This window comes from Rhinolophus sinicus, chromosome 13, assembly GCF_057876585.1.
Source record: "Rhinolophus sinicus isolate RSI-liver-muscle chromosome 13, RSI-T2T, whole genome shotgun sequence".
In the NCBI taxonomy this organism is placed as follows: domain Eukaryota; kingdom Metazoa; phylum Chordata; class Mammalia; order Chiroptera; family Rhinolophidae; genus Rhinolophus; species Rhinolophus sinicus.
In genome coordinates, this window is record NC_142513.1 from 22,783,018 (window position 1) to 22,796,980 (window position 13,963).

The following is a 13,963-nucleotide window of genomic DNA, read 5'->3' on the forward strand; positions in this document are numbered from 1 at the left end:
AAACTCTTTAAAAAACTGCCCAATTGTTTCCAAAGTGGTTGTACTGTTTTACATTCCCACCAGCCGTATATGAGAGTTCCAGTTGCCAACACTTGTTCCTTGTAAACAATTGTTATGGTCAATAGTTTTAACTTTAGACATTCTAATATGTGTGTGGTAACATTTTATTGTGATTTTTATTTGTGTTTCTTTAATATTTATAAATTTCACTGTGTTTATTTGCCACATACACATATGTATATTTTTTTGATGAAGTGTCAGTTCTACTCTTGCTCATTTTGTTACTGTGTTGTTTTCTTTTCATTCAGTTTTGAGAGTTCTTTACATATTCTGGGGGAAAAAAATCCTGTATAGGACATGTAATTTTCAAATATTTTCTTTTCTAGACATTTTGACTTATTTAACTTTTTCATCTTTTTTCTGGTGTTACAATTTTTAAAGCACTTAATGTTCACAGCTTTTATCTCTCTTTTTTTAAAATTGATTTTTATTATATATTGAAAAGGCAAAAATATTTAAAAATATATAAAAGTATAAAAAACAATAAGACAACATTTCTCTATACTTATCATCTAAGTAAAGAAATAGAACATCAGTATTACTTCTTCTAATTCCTATATTCTTCGGGTTAGCCATTAACCTAAATTTGTGCTTTATTGATAGTTTTATCATCTATATCTATGTTCCTAGCAAAATATTTGTTTATATGTGCAAAACTTTGATCAAGTTCTGGAAAAAATTTTGTTAGGATTTTGAGTGGCATTTCACTGAATCTAGGAAACAGTATAGAATTGACATCTTTAAAATATTGAGTCTTCTAATTCATGAACATGGTATGTCTCTCTGTTAAGTTAGGCTTCCTATATTGTCTTTCAATAAGAGCTTCTAATTTTCTCCATAAAATTCTTGAAATGTTTTGTTTGAAATATTCACAGGTATTGGGAAGTACCTTTTCTTTTGGCTGTTAGCAGTTTGATAAAGCTATACTTAATTTGATTTGATTTTTGTCTATCCTGCTTGGGGTTCACTAAGTTTCATGAGTATGTGGATTGATGTCTTTCAACAATATTTTCCTTTTTCTGCACGTCTTTTAATTTTTTTATTGTATGCTAGAATTTATATTTAAAAGAACTGTAGGGACTAGAATAATTATTATTTTCACTCAGGGAGATCATATCCTTTCCTGTTAGCCAGCTGGTACTGGTTGTTAATATACCCCTGCAAACCAAGACAACAAAATGTTCTTACTTGTAGTCTGTCAGATAGGTATAAAGGAAAATTTTGAAATTTCAAAGTAATAATTTATTAGATGATAATGAGGTTACAGAGATTAATAATATAACTAAATATAGCTAGTAAGAGCTAGTGAGTTGCGTACTGAGAACAACCTGAGTTAATCTCTGAAAGTGAACACATTTATGCTTTAAGCCTTCTACCTTAAAAAGTTCTAGAGACATAAGCATGCCTTTCATTAGCTGCCAGAACAATGATATCATGTCATGTAGATTCCAGAAAATTTTACTGCACACTTGTTAGAGAGTGAGATTGAAACAGGTGAGTAATGTTTCATTACTATTATTATTATTATTAGTAGTAGTAGTATTAGTATTATCACCATCATCATTATTATTATTAAAATAGTTTGACTTCATGGACCACCTGAAAGGGGACCTCCAGAGAACTGCTGGGGCAGACTAACAGGTTAACACAGGAATCAGCCAGAGAGGTTTATTGATAGAACTCTGGAATCCACTGGGGTCAGACTCAGAACAGCTTCATCTGCATTTTCACAGCGTTCAGCTTCAAAGAACTCAAAATAGCCTTTCTCTTGGCTGGAACCTGGGCTTCACACAGCATGGTTTATTATTTGTGCAGAAAACATAGATATTTTCCTTCTTGAAGCACCTGTGGCGGCATCTGCCATTGAGATTCCAGCATTTTTGGCTACCGCCTGACAAAACAGAAAGAGGAATAGAGACAGTGTCAGTCTTAAGAAGAGGTAGGTTCTGGATTTGAAAGGTCTGTAAAAGGATTAAAACAGATGTGATAGAGGGTCCTCAGTTTCCCTTGCTTTCAACCCTGGCCTCCTTTGTCTTTTTTCCCCCTCCCTTTTAAAAAATTGTGGTAAAATACAAATAATGTAAAATTCATCAGTTTAAGCATTTTAAAATGTACAATTCAGGGGCATGTAGTACATTCACAACGTCATACAACCATCGCCACCAAACTAGTTCCAGAACTTTAAAAATCGTCCCAAACAGAAACCCTGCACCCATTAAGTATTCTCAATTTCCCTCCCCCAGCCCTGGGCAACCACCAGTTTGCCCTCCTCTCTATAGATTTACTTATTCTAGATACTTTGTGTCAATGGAATCACATATTAAAATGTGTTGCCGTCTGTGTCTGGCTTCTTTCACTCAGTGTAATGTTTTTAAGGTTCATCTATATTGTATTACTTTTTAAAATTTGGGTTTTTTTTTTTTTTTATTGCTAACATTCCACCACTGTCTTCCTAATTTTATTTTTATTTTGTTTTGTTTTTGCCAAGGACTCTCATCAAGAAGTTGGCTATACTTAGCTTTTTTTTTTTGGAATTGTGGTAAAATATACATAACATAAAATTTACCATGTTAACCATTTTAAGTGTATAGTTTAGTGATATTAAATATATTCCCATAATTTTGCATCCACCACCGTCATCCTTCCCCATAACTCTTTTCATCTTATAAAACTGAAACTCTCTACCCATTAAACAATAATTTCCCGTTCTCACTTCCCCCCAGCCCCAGGCACAAGCCATCCATGTTATTTTTAATACCTTTCCTGTCCCAGAATCTTGACGAATGGACAAACTATAAGGCTTGCAAATATAACTTTCAAAAGAACTGTTCTGACAGTTTTGAGGGTGGGATTGCACCCATGGATTCAGTCAATAGGTGCAAAAGTCTGGAACAGTTCCCAACTATTCCAAACACAAGTTTTGCAGTTGTTAAAAATGAAATCTGGCAGCCGGATGGATCAATTGGTTAGAGCAAGAGCTCTTAACAATAGGTTTGCCAGTTCGATTCGCACATGGGCCAGTGAGCTGCTCCCCCACAACTAGATTGAAGGACAACGACTTGACTTGGAGCTGATGTGTCCTGGGAAAAACACACTGTTACCCAATTAAAAAAAAAAAAAAGAAACCTGCTACTTGAGTCAAACAAGGACATATACCCCTGCCTTCTCGTTCTTCTATAACACCTCCGAGGCTGCTCTGACTCGTGGGTTCAGGTGCTCCCTGATGTCCATCAGCTGAATAAAGCCTGTAACCAGGTCTATTTGTGTCAGTTAAACTATTTTCTTTAGACGGTTGGGTGTCATGACTACTCTCTATTTCATCAATTTGTAATTTACTCTGTATTGTTTCCTTCTTTCTGCTGAAGGTGTAGACCAGGTTTATTTTGTGACTGGGAATAAGTTTTCTTTCAGAGACTGATATGGGGGAATATTTGTGCTTCAATGGAAAACTATGCATTGTCTGGAGTGGTGCTTCCCAAGGCAGAGGGGAGGTGGCGATTTGGCTCCCCAGGGCATGTTTGGCAGTGAAATGTCTGGAGACAGTTTTAGTTGTCACAGCTGGTAGGGGGTGCGACTGGCAGTTAGTGGGTGGAGGCCAAGGAAAATCTCTGCTAAATCTCCTACAATGCACAGGACGGCTACAGCAAGGAGTTATTTAGCCCAAAATGTCCATAATTGCCAATAGCATCATAGTCCCTGGTCTAGATAGATCATAACCTTCAGAGTTACCTTATTTTGATTATGTGGGAGTCGTTTTATAACTCTATGAGCTGTTGATAAATGATGGTGATGCAAAGTCATTATTTTCTATATCTGTACAAATATATTCTGTTCCATAGAGGTTTAATGGACTCCCTCCCTTCCCTGCAGCATGCTTTGTCGATTTATAAATTCATTTCAACATTCCTTTACTCCACATATACATTTGTGCTTAGACCCACTTATAAAATCTGCCTTGCTCTCTCATTATGAGTTAAATGAAACATTCAACACATGTTCATTTTTAGATAGGTACCAAGAGCCTGAAGTTTACTTTTTAAAAGAAAATGATGTTTTATAACTTCTTTGGAACCGTGAGCAAACTGCAATCATAAATACTAGATTCTGAAAAAATATATCGAGAGAAATCCAGGTGTTTACTACAATCCGATGTATTAGGGAGACACCTGGTGTTTCTGGACTGTCTGAAATGGAGCTTGGTGAAAAATCTGACCCATCACAGCAAAGAAAACTTAAACACTATTCTAAGACAACGTTTGTGCAGAATTTTTAATTGAATAGTGAGTATAGCTCCGTTATATGCCCCACCAGCCAGTTTAATAGCCCTGCAAAAACAGTGAAGGTGGAACATGAAAGGAAAGCACCACCTCAGGGACTCTTTATACAACTCCCTAAACCCCAAGGATTTGAATCTGTGTTTATTATACTCTTGTCTGTCTTTTCTATGAATGACGAGATGCTTTTCCTTGCCAGAAGACAACAGCACTTCCTGTGGCTAAAAACATGATTGAAGTTTGTCTTTCTTAATTCTAGAAAAGGCCAGACTAAAGTGACAGAACATAGATTAGTAGTTACTGGTGGCTGGGAGGCAGGGGAGGTGACTGATTGCAAAGGGGCCTGGGAGATCTTTTAGGGGTAATGGAAATGTATTAAACTATGATTGTTGTGGTGGTTACACGAATGTATACCTTTGTTGAAACTCACAATGTATGCTTAAAATGTGGACATTTTATTTTATGTAAATTGTAACTCAGTAAAACTGATCAAAAAAGAAATAAGAAAAAATTCAATAGCAAGCGACAAATAATAAAGATAGACAAAGGAGATTCAACATAGAGACAAGATGAGACCTTGAGAAAGAAAGCCAAAGCAAGACATCAGAAAAAAGACGCAAACTATAATTCAAAAAATACTCTTCAAGTAAAAGATAACTTGGAAATGCCAAAGGAATGCACAGTGTATTTGAGAGAGTTGGTGTGGAAGAAGGAAAATACAGAAGTAATATGGAATATTTTAAGTACAAATCCTGTAGTCCTCACTTTGAATAGAAAATATCAACTTGAATTCATGATTTTATACACACTTAAATGTGTTGATTTTCCCGCGCAGCTCTGTCTACTGAAAAGATGAAGAAAGAAGGATGAATTTAGTAGCACTGACTATCTCTAGTACTAGATCATAATTCTGAAATACCATTTTCCTACTAAAATAGACAAAAAATCAGAACTTCTTGAAGAAATGGCAAATTCTGGATCTGCACAGGAATTGTACAAGATGAGCCTAGAATAGCTTCTCATGGCAGATAACCAGTTGTGAACCACTGAAACTGCTTTTGTTATTTAACAAAAGGACAAAGTGCTGAGAAACCTTGTTTTCTTAAATCACCTGTGAGAAACTTTGTATTTGAAATCATATCAGCAAGCCTGGAATGTTACACTCTTCCCTGAGGAAGGGAGTCTTTCACTGCAGAAAAGCAGCCTTCATTTCAGAGCCGAGGGCAGAGTGTCTGAGAAAGGGTTTGGGGAAATAAAATCCCACATCTCTCTTAGTTTTGTACTTTCCATGGGAACGGAACCCTGAGTCCATCTCTCAGCCTGGGCCTGATGTTTACCTCTTCACACACGGATCTGTAGCCCTCCCTTGCCTTGAAGTCTATCAACACTGATTCATTTACATTTTTACCTACACTCCGCCCTTTCTTTTAATCTATAGTCACCCTAGAGATGCCCCACACTTCTTCTGGTGTGTATTTTCCTTTGTGGTAGCACGTTACTATAGCATATATAACTGTGTCAGACTGCTGGTGCATCCATTGCAGTATTTATAAGATGGACTTTATCACAGGGAAACTATCAAAGACTAGAAGGGATATGTCAAGTAAGGCTCAGGAGCCATGTTAAAAGGCTCCCATAAGCCAAGGATGGGACAATGGGAGTCTCGGTGAGTAAACATTGTAGTGAATGAACATTCATCAAATATATTTAAATCTCGGAGCTTATGATGATATTAAAAACGATTTTGTCACATTTGGAGGATGATAGATAGGAAAACAAATCATTACCTTGCAGATTTATACATAAAGAAAAATCACCAAGCATTGATTCTGTCTTTCGTATATGAACTGTACTGCTGAATTACCAAATAGTAGACGATGAGGCGTGCCTTTGTTACATTAGTATTCCAGCTAACTAGTGAAAATCACATAATAGAATATCACTATTTTGCAATGCCCAAAGAAGTAATGCATCTAGGCATTGAGCATCAATGATTGTAATTGTCACTAAAACAGAGGCAATCAAGCTATTACGTGTCTCCTGATGAAAGAACATTATCACCACAAAAAGTTTTGCCAAAATGGGTAGAACTTCAGCCTGATCAAACCTCTGGATCCAGGTACCAATTTGCAGGTAATACAGAGGTCAGTGGAACACGCTGACCTTCACCTTGAGTATGCAATCAGCAAAATCCATTCTGCGAGACTGAGCTGTTCCCTCTATTTTGTCTCATGTCCTGAGTGGCAATAAAATAACTTGGTGATCAATCAAGTCACTAAGGAAATGATGGAAAAGGAGGAACCCAAGAAGAAATCCTGTATGGCTTTTCAAGAAGTCAGCCCTTATCAACAAAAAGGTTATTAAGCAGATAAGAGATTAGCTATACTTGCTGTCACAAAAAATGTTGAATTAGGAAGTTTAGTGAAAACCTGGTCATTCACTCTGAATATGGGTAAGTTCAGACCATGGTTGAATTTGAGAGGCATCTGAAGCCATGCCACATCCAAATATGACCTCTTGACTTCTATTTTAGATATGGTAACTAACCCTTTCCCCTCATCCCTCACTGACTCCTCAGACATCACTCTCTCTCAACTCCACCCATTCTTGAGGTGAGACTTCTTATTAGCACATAGTATTACGATGCACACAGGAGAGATTAATTTGTAATCTCTCATTAATTTATCAGTTTAATTAGTTGGTCAACTATGTTATGGTTCAATCTCCATCTGTAAATTGGGGGATAATAATGGATTCTTACCTCATAGAATTGTTTGCAAATTAATAAAATAATTCATGTAAGGAAAAAATAATCTGTACTGTGGGAAACTACAGGTCAAATGATCTAACAGATAAATTATAAAGATAAGAAAGGGATAAAGATGTAACCAGTAATTGAAAAAACAAAAGGATACCTAATGACATCAGATTTTAAAAGTGGGCATGACAGAAACTGGGTGTGTAGGGGATGCATCCTTAGCAATGAAACTATAAAGAAATGCAAATGATTCATTGCTATAAATGTCAGGATAGTGCTTAATTTGAGGGAGGGAGACAGCTGTGATGGGGGATAGGTGGAGGGATTTTTGGGGTGACTGTCAATATTCTGTTTATTGACCTGGACGGTGGTTACAAGGGTGTGTACTTTATTACAATTCATTAGGGTGCACATTTGTCTAATGTGGTTTGCAGAATCTGTAAGTCTGTGTTTTGTTTTGAAAAAAGATAAGAAAACACCATATACCAGTAAAACCTCAACTTTTTAATTTTTTTATTCCTGAATCTCGCCTGTGGCAAAAATCTCAATTATTAATTAAATAGTGTCAAGATGAATTGTTGGTGAGAGTGAGAGAAAAGATGGCCTCATACACTATGTTTTGGCTTTGTGGAGGCTATTTAGCAATAACTCACACATTTTAAAATTGTGCACAGTCTTTACCTAGCAATTTCCTTTCTAGACGTCTATCCTGGGGAAATACATGTATAGGCCGAGAAGCCTATACACTGGAGGTACAACTATAAACAAGTTACATGTGTAGACTGAGAAGCCTATACACTGGAGATACAACTATAAACAAGTTAGAGACAGACTTGCCCTCAGAGAACTTCCAGTCTAGTAAAAGGAAAAATAGCCGTTAAAGAAATAGCTACCCAGATATTTGATTGACTAGAGTTGTAATAAAAGCTATAAAGAAAGAACTCTGGGCACTATGAGGAAGTATAATGGAAAAGTGGGTGAGATGTCCCACTAAACCTAATTATCTGCTGGGGGTTCTTGGGCTTTATATAGGTATATGTTCTGAATTTCTACAATTAACCTAACTTTAATTTTTTGAAAATATTAAAGCAATGTATATTCCATTCCTCTTTAATCATGAGATCCTTTGGTTGCCAAAAAGCAGAATTGGGAAGTTTCTGGGTTTTAGGGGGAACTGCAAACAACAGAATGACAAAGTCATTGCTCAGCTTAAATAAGATGAACAGTTTGGTTCATAGCAAGACAATGATTTTAAGAGCCAAAATTTATCAAAAACAGTCAGGACTTCCACTTTCAAAGAGCTCCTTTATACATTATTAGGCGAGTTTGGTGGATTCAGATAATACCACCTCACCATAAGCCATAGCAGATAAAGGCTGAGGGTCTGGCTAAAGAAACTTCCATTTAGTCTCTGATGGTTACTACCATCACACCCAACAGAAAGTACATAGAAGGGAAATGCTCTCCCTAGGGGAAAATGGATGCTTAAATCCACTTCTTGCAGCAGCAGCAACAGCAGCAGGCCTGAGAGCTCCCCTGGAGCCCATACCTCACCTCTACCAGCCAGGCTGATGGTAGACCAACCAGCAAACTAGGGACCAAGACCTTGTACTCCTTCCCCACTAGTGGCCTGCTGATCAACCTGAACACCTAGGACGTAGAGATAACTAATGTGAGAAAAGCAGGGACTAGAGAGTCTCTTGTTACAAACACCCATATTGGTCTGGACAAACTGCCAGAGCAGGGGGCATCGACCCCTTGCCTCTTAGAGCATAGCCCAGGGCAATTGCTAACCGACTGGACACAGCACATCATGGCGCCACCTGGAGGGGGATTAGAAATGGCTGAGGGAAGTGGTGGAGCATCCCTCTCTGCTCTCCTGTGTCTCCGGTGGAGGTAGGAAAACCAGTGAGGGGCTGAGAGCCTGAGGGACCTGCCAAGAGTAGACCCCTATGCAGAAGGCAGTTGGAAGGTGCATGAGTAGCTGAAACCCAGGGACTAGATGGAAGATTTGGCTGAGATGGAGGGCTGAGTCAGTGGGGCTCTCGACAGGACCAAGGTTTATCAAGTCATGGGATCCAGTAGCAACTGCCAGCAGGATATTCATTGACTGCACACAATGAGGGACATTTGTCACACGGGGCGGCCTGCGGGGTCTCTGCTCCTGCTCCCCACATAAAAACGCAGGATGTGGCTAGGCCAAAAAGGAACACCCACGGAGCCATAGGCAGGGGAGTCATACCACTATAGTCTCACTGGAGGCTGGATTCGGACGATGTGCGACCTGCTGTCCGCTTTTCTGCCAACCGACCTACGACTCTCCTCGACTCCACTCCCCAGTGCAGCCGCGGCAGTTACATTAGTGGCCAACGGCTCAATGGCCACAGCTGACAGCCAACTAGCCACAGCTGACGGCCATCTACTACCCGAGCCAGCACCCTTCCACGTGAGGCCGAGAGCCTGGAAACCGCTCTCTGGGGCTCCGTCCCCACAACATTGTTCCAGAAATCAATGAAAGTCCAGCACAGGGCCCCTACCCCAATTCCTTATGCTCCTGCCCCAGGGCCTTTGCACTTGATGTTCTCTCCAGCTTAAATGTTCTACCCTATACATCCACATGGCTCACCCCTGATCCTCCCTCAGGTCTCTGTGAGCCATTCCATGAGCACAGCTTTAAAGTGGCAACCCCCACCCCACCTCTGGTAGTTGCTATTTCCCTTTCCTGCCGATTCTGCTGATTATACTCATCATGTGACATTCCATATGTTTCACTTATTTAAAAAATTTTTTTTCTGCCTGCCTCCATAGAATGCAAGCTCCAAAAGGACAGAGATTTTGCTTATCTTGTTTTGTTCTGATTTGCTCGCGGCTCTACCTCCTGCACCTATCACAGCGCCTGGAATACCAAATCCATTCAACCAGGTTTACTGAATGAACCCATGAAGGAAATCAGAACATATCCAGTTACTTTCTCCTAAACCCAGATGCTGTCCTGGGAAGAACAAGGGGAGCAGAAGAAAGGAGAAATGCTGAAAAACTGAACATTTATTCAAAAGAGACTGACTTAACTTGGAAACCATTTTAAAGCAGAAAAGAGGAGTATGTGACTGCTGAGTTTAGGCACAGCCCTTATGGCACTCTCCTGCCCCTCCCCCAACTGTCCCAGCAGCAGGATGGAAGTTCAGATGAGTTATAGAAGATAAAGAAGCTACATTTCTTTTGCACACCAAAATGTCAGTGTGTTCAATGTTATTCCCTCAATCCAATACTACTATACACACACTATTGTAACAGTTTGAGAAATGAGGACATTGAAACTCTGAGCAGCTGAGCTGCTTTGCTGGAGGTCACAGAGTTAGAAAACAGTGGGGGCAATTTCGAACCCAGGCTCTGGGGCTTGCCTCTCTACCCCAGGTGAACGTTTCAGGCATTTGCCACAGGCAGATACAAGGGCTGAGGTGAGCTTGTTTGAGGAAATTCACACATTCCGACCCTGTGGAAAGTTTAGACGAAAGCCTTGGGGTGGACAGAAGCTTCTGGCAGTTGAGCAGGAGGGGTCAGGTAGCTCATTGCTAGAGTTGGCGGAAAGGGCAAATCTGACCATGGTGCCTCTCTGTTTAAGCCTTCCCATGGCTACCTCACCGGGCACTCAAGGCCCATCAAGACCTGGACCTTGAATGCTTCCTCAGCTTTACCCCTTGCCATGCCCTAACCCACTTCTCCGTTTTGTGCCGGTATCCCAAAGGCACCATGCTCTATCCCACATCTGGACCTTTGCACAAGCTGATTTCTGCCTGGGACACCCTTCCTACCTTCACCTCTTTTCCTTCCCCTTTTAATTTCTCCACACATTTTGGGACTCGGGGTATCCCAGTAGGAGGACTCTCCTGGCCATGCAAATGTCCTGGCTCCCTTCTATCACAGCTCGTGTCCCTCTGGGTTGTAAATGCTATTTACTGTCTCACCCAGGACCATGTCATTTATCTCTGTGGTCCTGGCTTCAAACGCAGAGTCTGGCACAGGGACATCAGCAGTAAATATGAGCTTTTCTCTCCTGTTCAGATGGTTGTGATCTTTACACAGCCGAGATCATGCTAGGGACTATTTTGCGAAATGGCCACTATTCTCCTCTTCTTGCTTCTCCTTCCGAACCCTTCCATTCTTTCTCACAATGCTAGGCTAGTTGCACATGCTTCCTTGGAGAGCAGGGATGGGGTGACCAGCCGGAAGCTCTGGATGTGTAGTTGGTACCTGAGAGCTGAGGCTGCCAGTGAGGGAGCCTCTTCCACGAGGCTCCGAAAGGTGACTTGAGCCCTGGCAGTCCTTCCTCCCTGCCCTTGGGATTCCCTGATCAGGCCTCAGTCCCCACACCCTGGCCCTCCCCTGAAGAGGTCCAGGTTACCTGGAGTGAGCTGGGACAAGAGCAGCAGTGCAGCCAAAGTCAGCACAAGGAGCTTCATGGCTGGAAGCGGCCCAAGGTGACGAAGCTGTGATGGCAAAGCTAATCGTGGAGAGCTCTGGCCTCTCTAGCTGGCGCTCCTTTTGACCAACTGAAACAGATGTCATCCTCACGTGACCGCAGCTGCCTGCGGGTACCACCCTCGCCCTCCCCTCCCCGCCCCCCAACCCATGGTGTGCAGCCACACACTCTCAGCTGGCACGCCTCCTTTCGTTGTTTAGATCAGCGGGGAGAGGGAGGTTAGGCAACAAAGCCCAACATCCAAGACTGTACACGTTCTTCCTCTCAGCTCTAAACGGCCTGAACCAAGGGACCACAAGGGGGCGCCACGCACACGGAATCCAGAAGTTGGGGAAGATGTCAAAGCGGTGACAGCAGTATTTTAAAGAATAAATACCACACCACCAGGCAAATGAACCAAACTGGTGTTCCAGGCAGAGGAAAGTCTGCACAAAGGCTTATGTTGGTGTTGAAAATAAGAAACACGACGTAACTGGTGCCAAAACTGGGAGGAAAATGGTAGTGACAGATGAAGCTCCCTGCACCAGCCTGGTTGTGGCCGCTTAGAGGTACCCTAATTTGATTCCATATAGGGAAGGGAATTGTCAAATGTAATTTTATCCTAGCTAGGGCTGTCTGAGCACCCATCAGACTGTGCTACAAAAACATCACAAAATGCACATATCCAAACTCATTGAATTGAGAATGAGCCATGTCACTAGCACTGGACCACTTACCTCTCTGACTGTCACGTGAGAGGAAAATATATTTTCCTCATATCCAAGACATTGTGTTTTGATGTTTCTTTTTTACAGCAACTTGACCCATACCCTACTTGATTTTCATAACATTAAGTGATGCAGGGAGCAGGAAAAAAGCTAATGTGGAGGGTCTAATTTGAGACCTCCCCGCATAAATCTTGGACCCCAAATAGCTTTTACATCAGTGTGAAAGTGAATTAGAAATAATGGTGCACTCATTACTGAGGGAATCACAGAGAAAACGGCCCGTCTTGACTCTTAGCACTGGATGGAGGTAGGGGAGGACTTGTAATTAAACCCTCACATGGGATTGCAGACAAAATTCACACCACGTAGGTGATACTCAGATTCTCAATTAAGAACTTACCTGGTTAGAAGAAAACACAGAAATTTTGAAAGAACCCTCTTCAACTCAGGCTATAAAGAATTTCCAAAGATAAAATTCCAAGATGATCTCATTGTCAAAAATCACAAAACATAAGAAAGCAACATGAGTAAAAGTCAGTAGTAATGTTACTGAGAGGCTGAAACCCATAAAGATTTCAGATACCATGATATAAAATAAATATAGGTAATATACTGAGAGAAATAAATCCAGGGAACTAAAATATAAGTACAGATCATGAGACTATAAGAATGACCAAATGATTGAAAAATAAATAGAACTTGTAAAGGTAAAAAGTATGATTGAAATAGAAAACTTAATAGAGACGATTATTTTTTTTTAAATATGGCTGTCTACATTATTTGGATCAAACCTCTTGCAAAATGACTAAAAGACTGCAATTAAAATACAGTATAAAATATTTTAAAAATATTCCTAAGGCATCTAAGAGTTGACAAGATAGGAAAGAATTAAAAAGCCAACACTGAAGGGAAAATGGGAACCCAGCAAGATGTGTAGGGCTTTGAAGCGGCTTTTGCCCTGAGGGCATCTGCAAACTTGTGTTTTGATGGTCTTGAGGTGAGAGGAAGAGAGTTCCAAGGCCAGGGCCTACTCAGGGTAAAGTTCAACAAGAGATTACATTCTCACCTTAAGCTAGGACTGCAAGGGTGTATACATTGAGAGCAATGGTGAGCCATTACCCTGTTTGAGAAAAGCATCCGAGAAGCTGGTTTGGGAGAGGGTTTTTTGAATACGCTTGAATACGCTAACCATCATTTGACTTCCCCAGGCTGCTGATTGACATTAGAGCCTGAATTTCCCAGCCCCGCCTTCAGCCCTGCTCGCTTCAAACTGGCCAGCCCCCACTAGCCAGATTGGCACATTGCTAGTTTCTTAGGCAGGGATTTTGTACAACTGGTTTTGTATATTGACAAGACATGTTTGAAAGTCAATAACCAAAGGCCTCAGGTCCTGTTTTCCTGGTTGTGACACCTAAAAAAGTAAAGTTTATACTACCCCCTGGATTCTCAATTCAATATACTCTGCAATGGCTAAGAAAAAGTAAAATAAAGTGAAAAGTATCCCCCCCTAAAAAAGATTGAGCCATTAGTAAACCTCCTTTCTCTACTCAGATGTTTTTATTGTTGTTAAGCAAAGCAAGAGAGAAGTCATTCAGATACTGTAACTACTAGCTAATCTTCAAGTGTTTTTGTAGCTCAAATATAGTACCACCTGAATTGTGACACAAAACAAAAAATTCCAAGC

The 13,963-nt window shown here is 40.6% G+C and overlaps 1 protein-coding gene across 1 annotated transcript; it reads right to left on the minus strand.

Annotated features, from left to right (window-relative positions):
- Positions 1 to 1,231: 1,231 nt before the first annotated feature.
- On the minus strand, positions 1,232 to 11,631 carry DEFB123 (defensin beta 123). The gene is made up of 2 exons (XM_019748473.3): positions 11,495 to 11,631; positions 1,232 to 1,951 (listed from the first exon to the last, which is right to left on the minus strand). The coding sequence occupies exons 1-2, from the start codon at positions 11,550 to 11,552 to the stop codon at positions 1,812 to 1,814; spliced, it is 198 nt and encodes a 65-aa protein (XP_019604032.3). The 5' UTR covers positions 11,553 to 11,631; the 3' UTR covers positions 1,232 to 1,811.
- Between the last annotated feature and the right edge of the window lie 2,332 nt (positions 11,632 to 13,963).

Bases quoted from the DNA above. Each gene is read 5' to 3' on its own strand.
- DEFB123 (XM_019748473.3), bottom strand. From the start codon at position 11,552: ATGAAGCTCCTTGTGCTGACTTTGGCTGCACTGCTGCTCTTGTCCCAG. The intron at 1,952-11,494 runs GTAACCTGGACC...CTGTTTTGTCAG, and splicing joins CTTGTCCCAGCTCACTCCAG to GCGGTAGCCAAAAATGCTGG.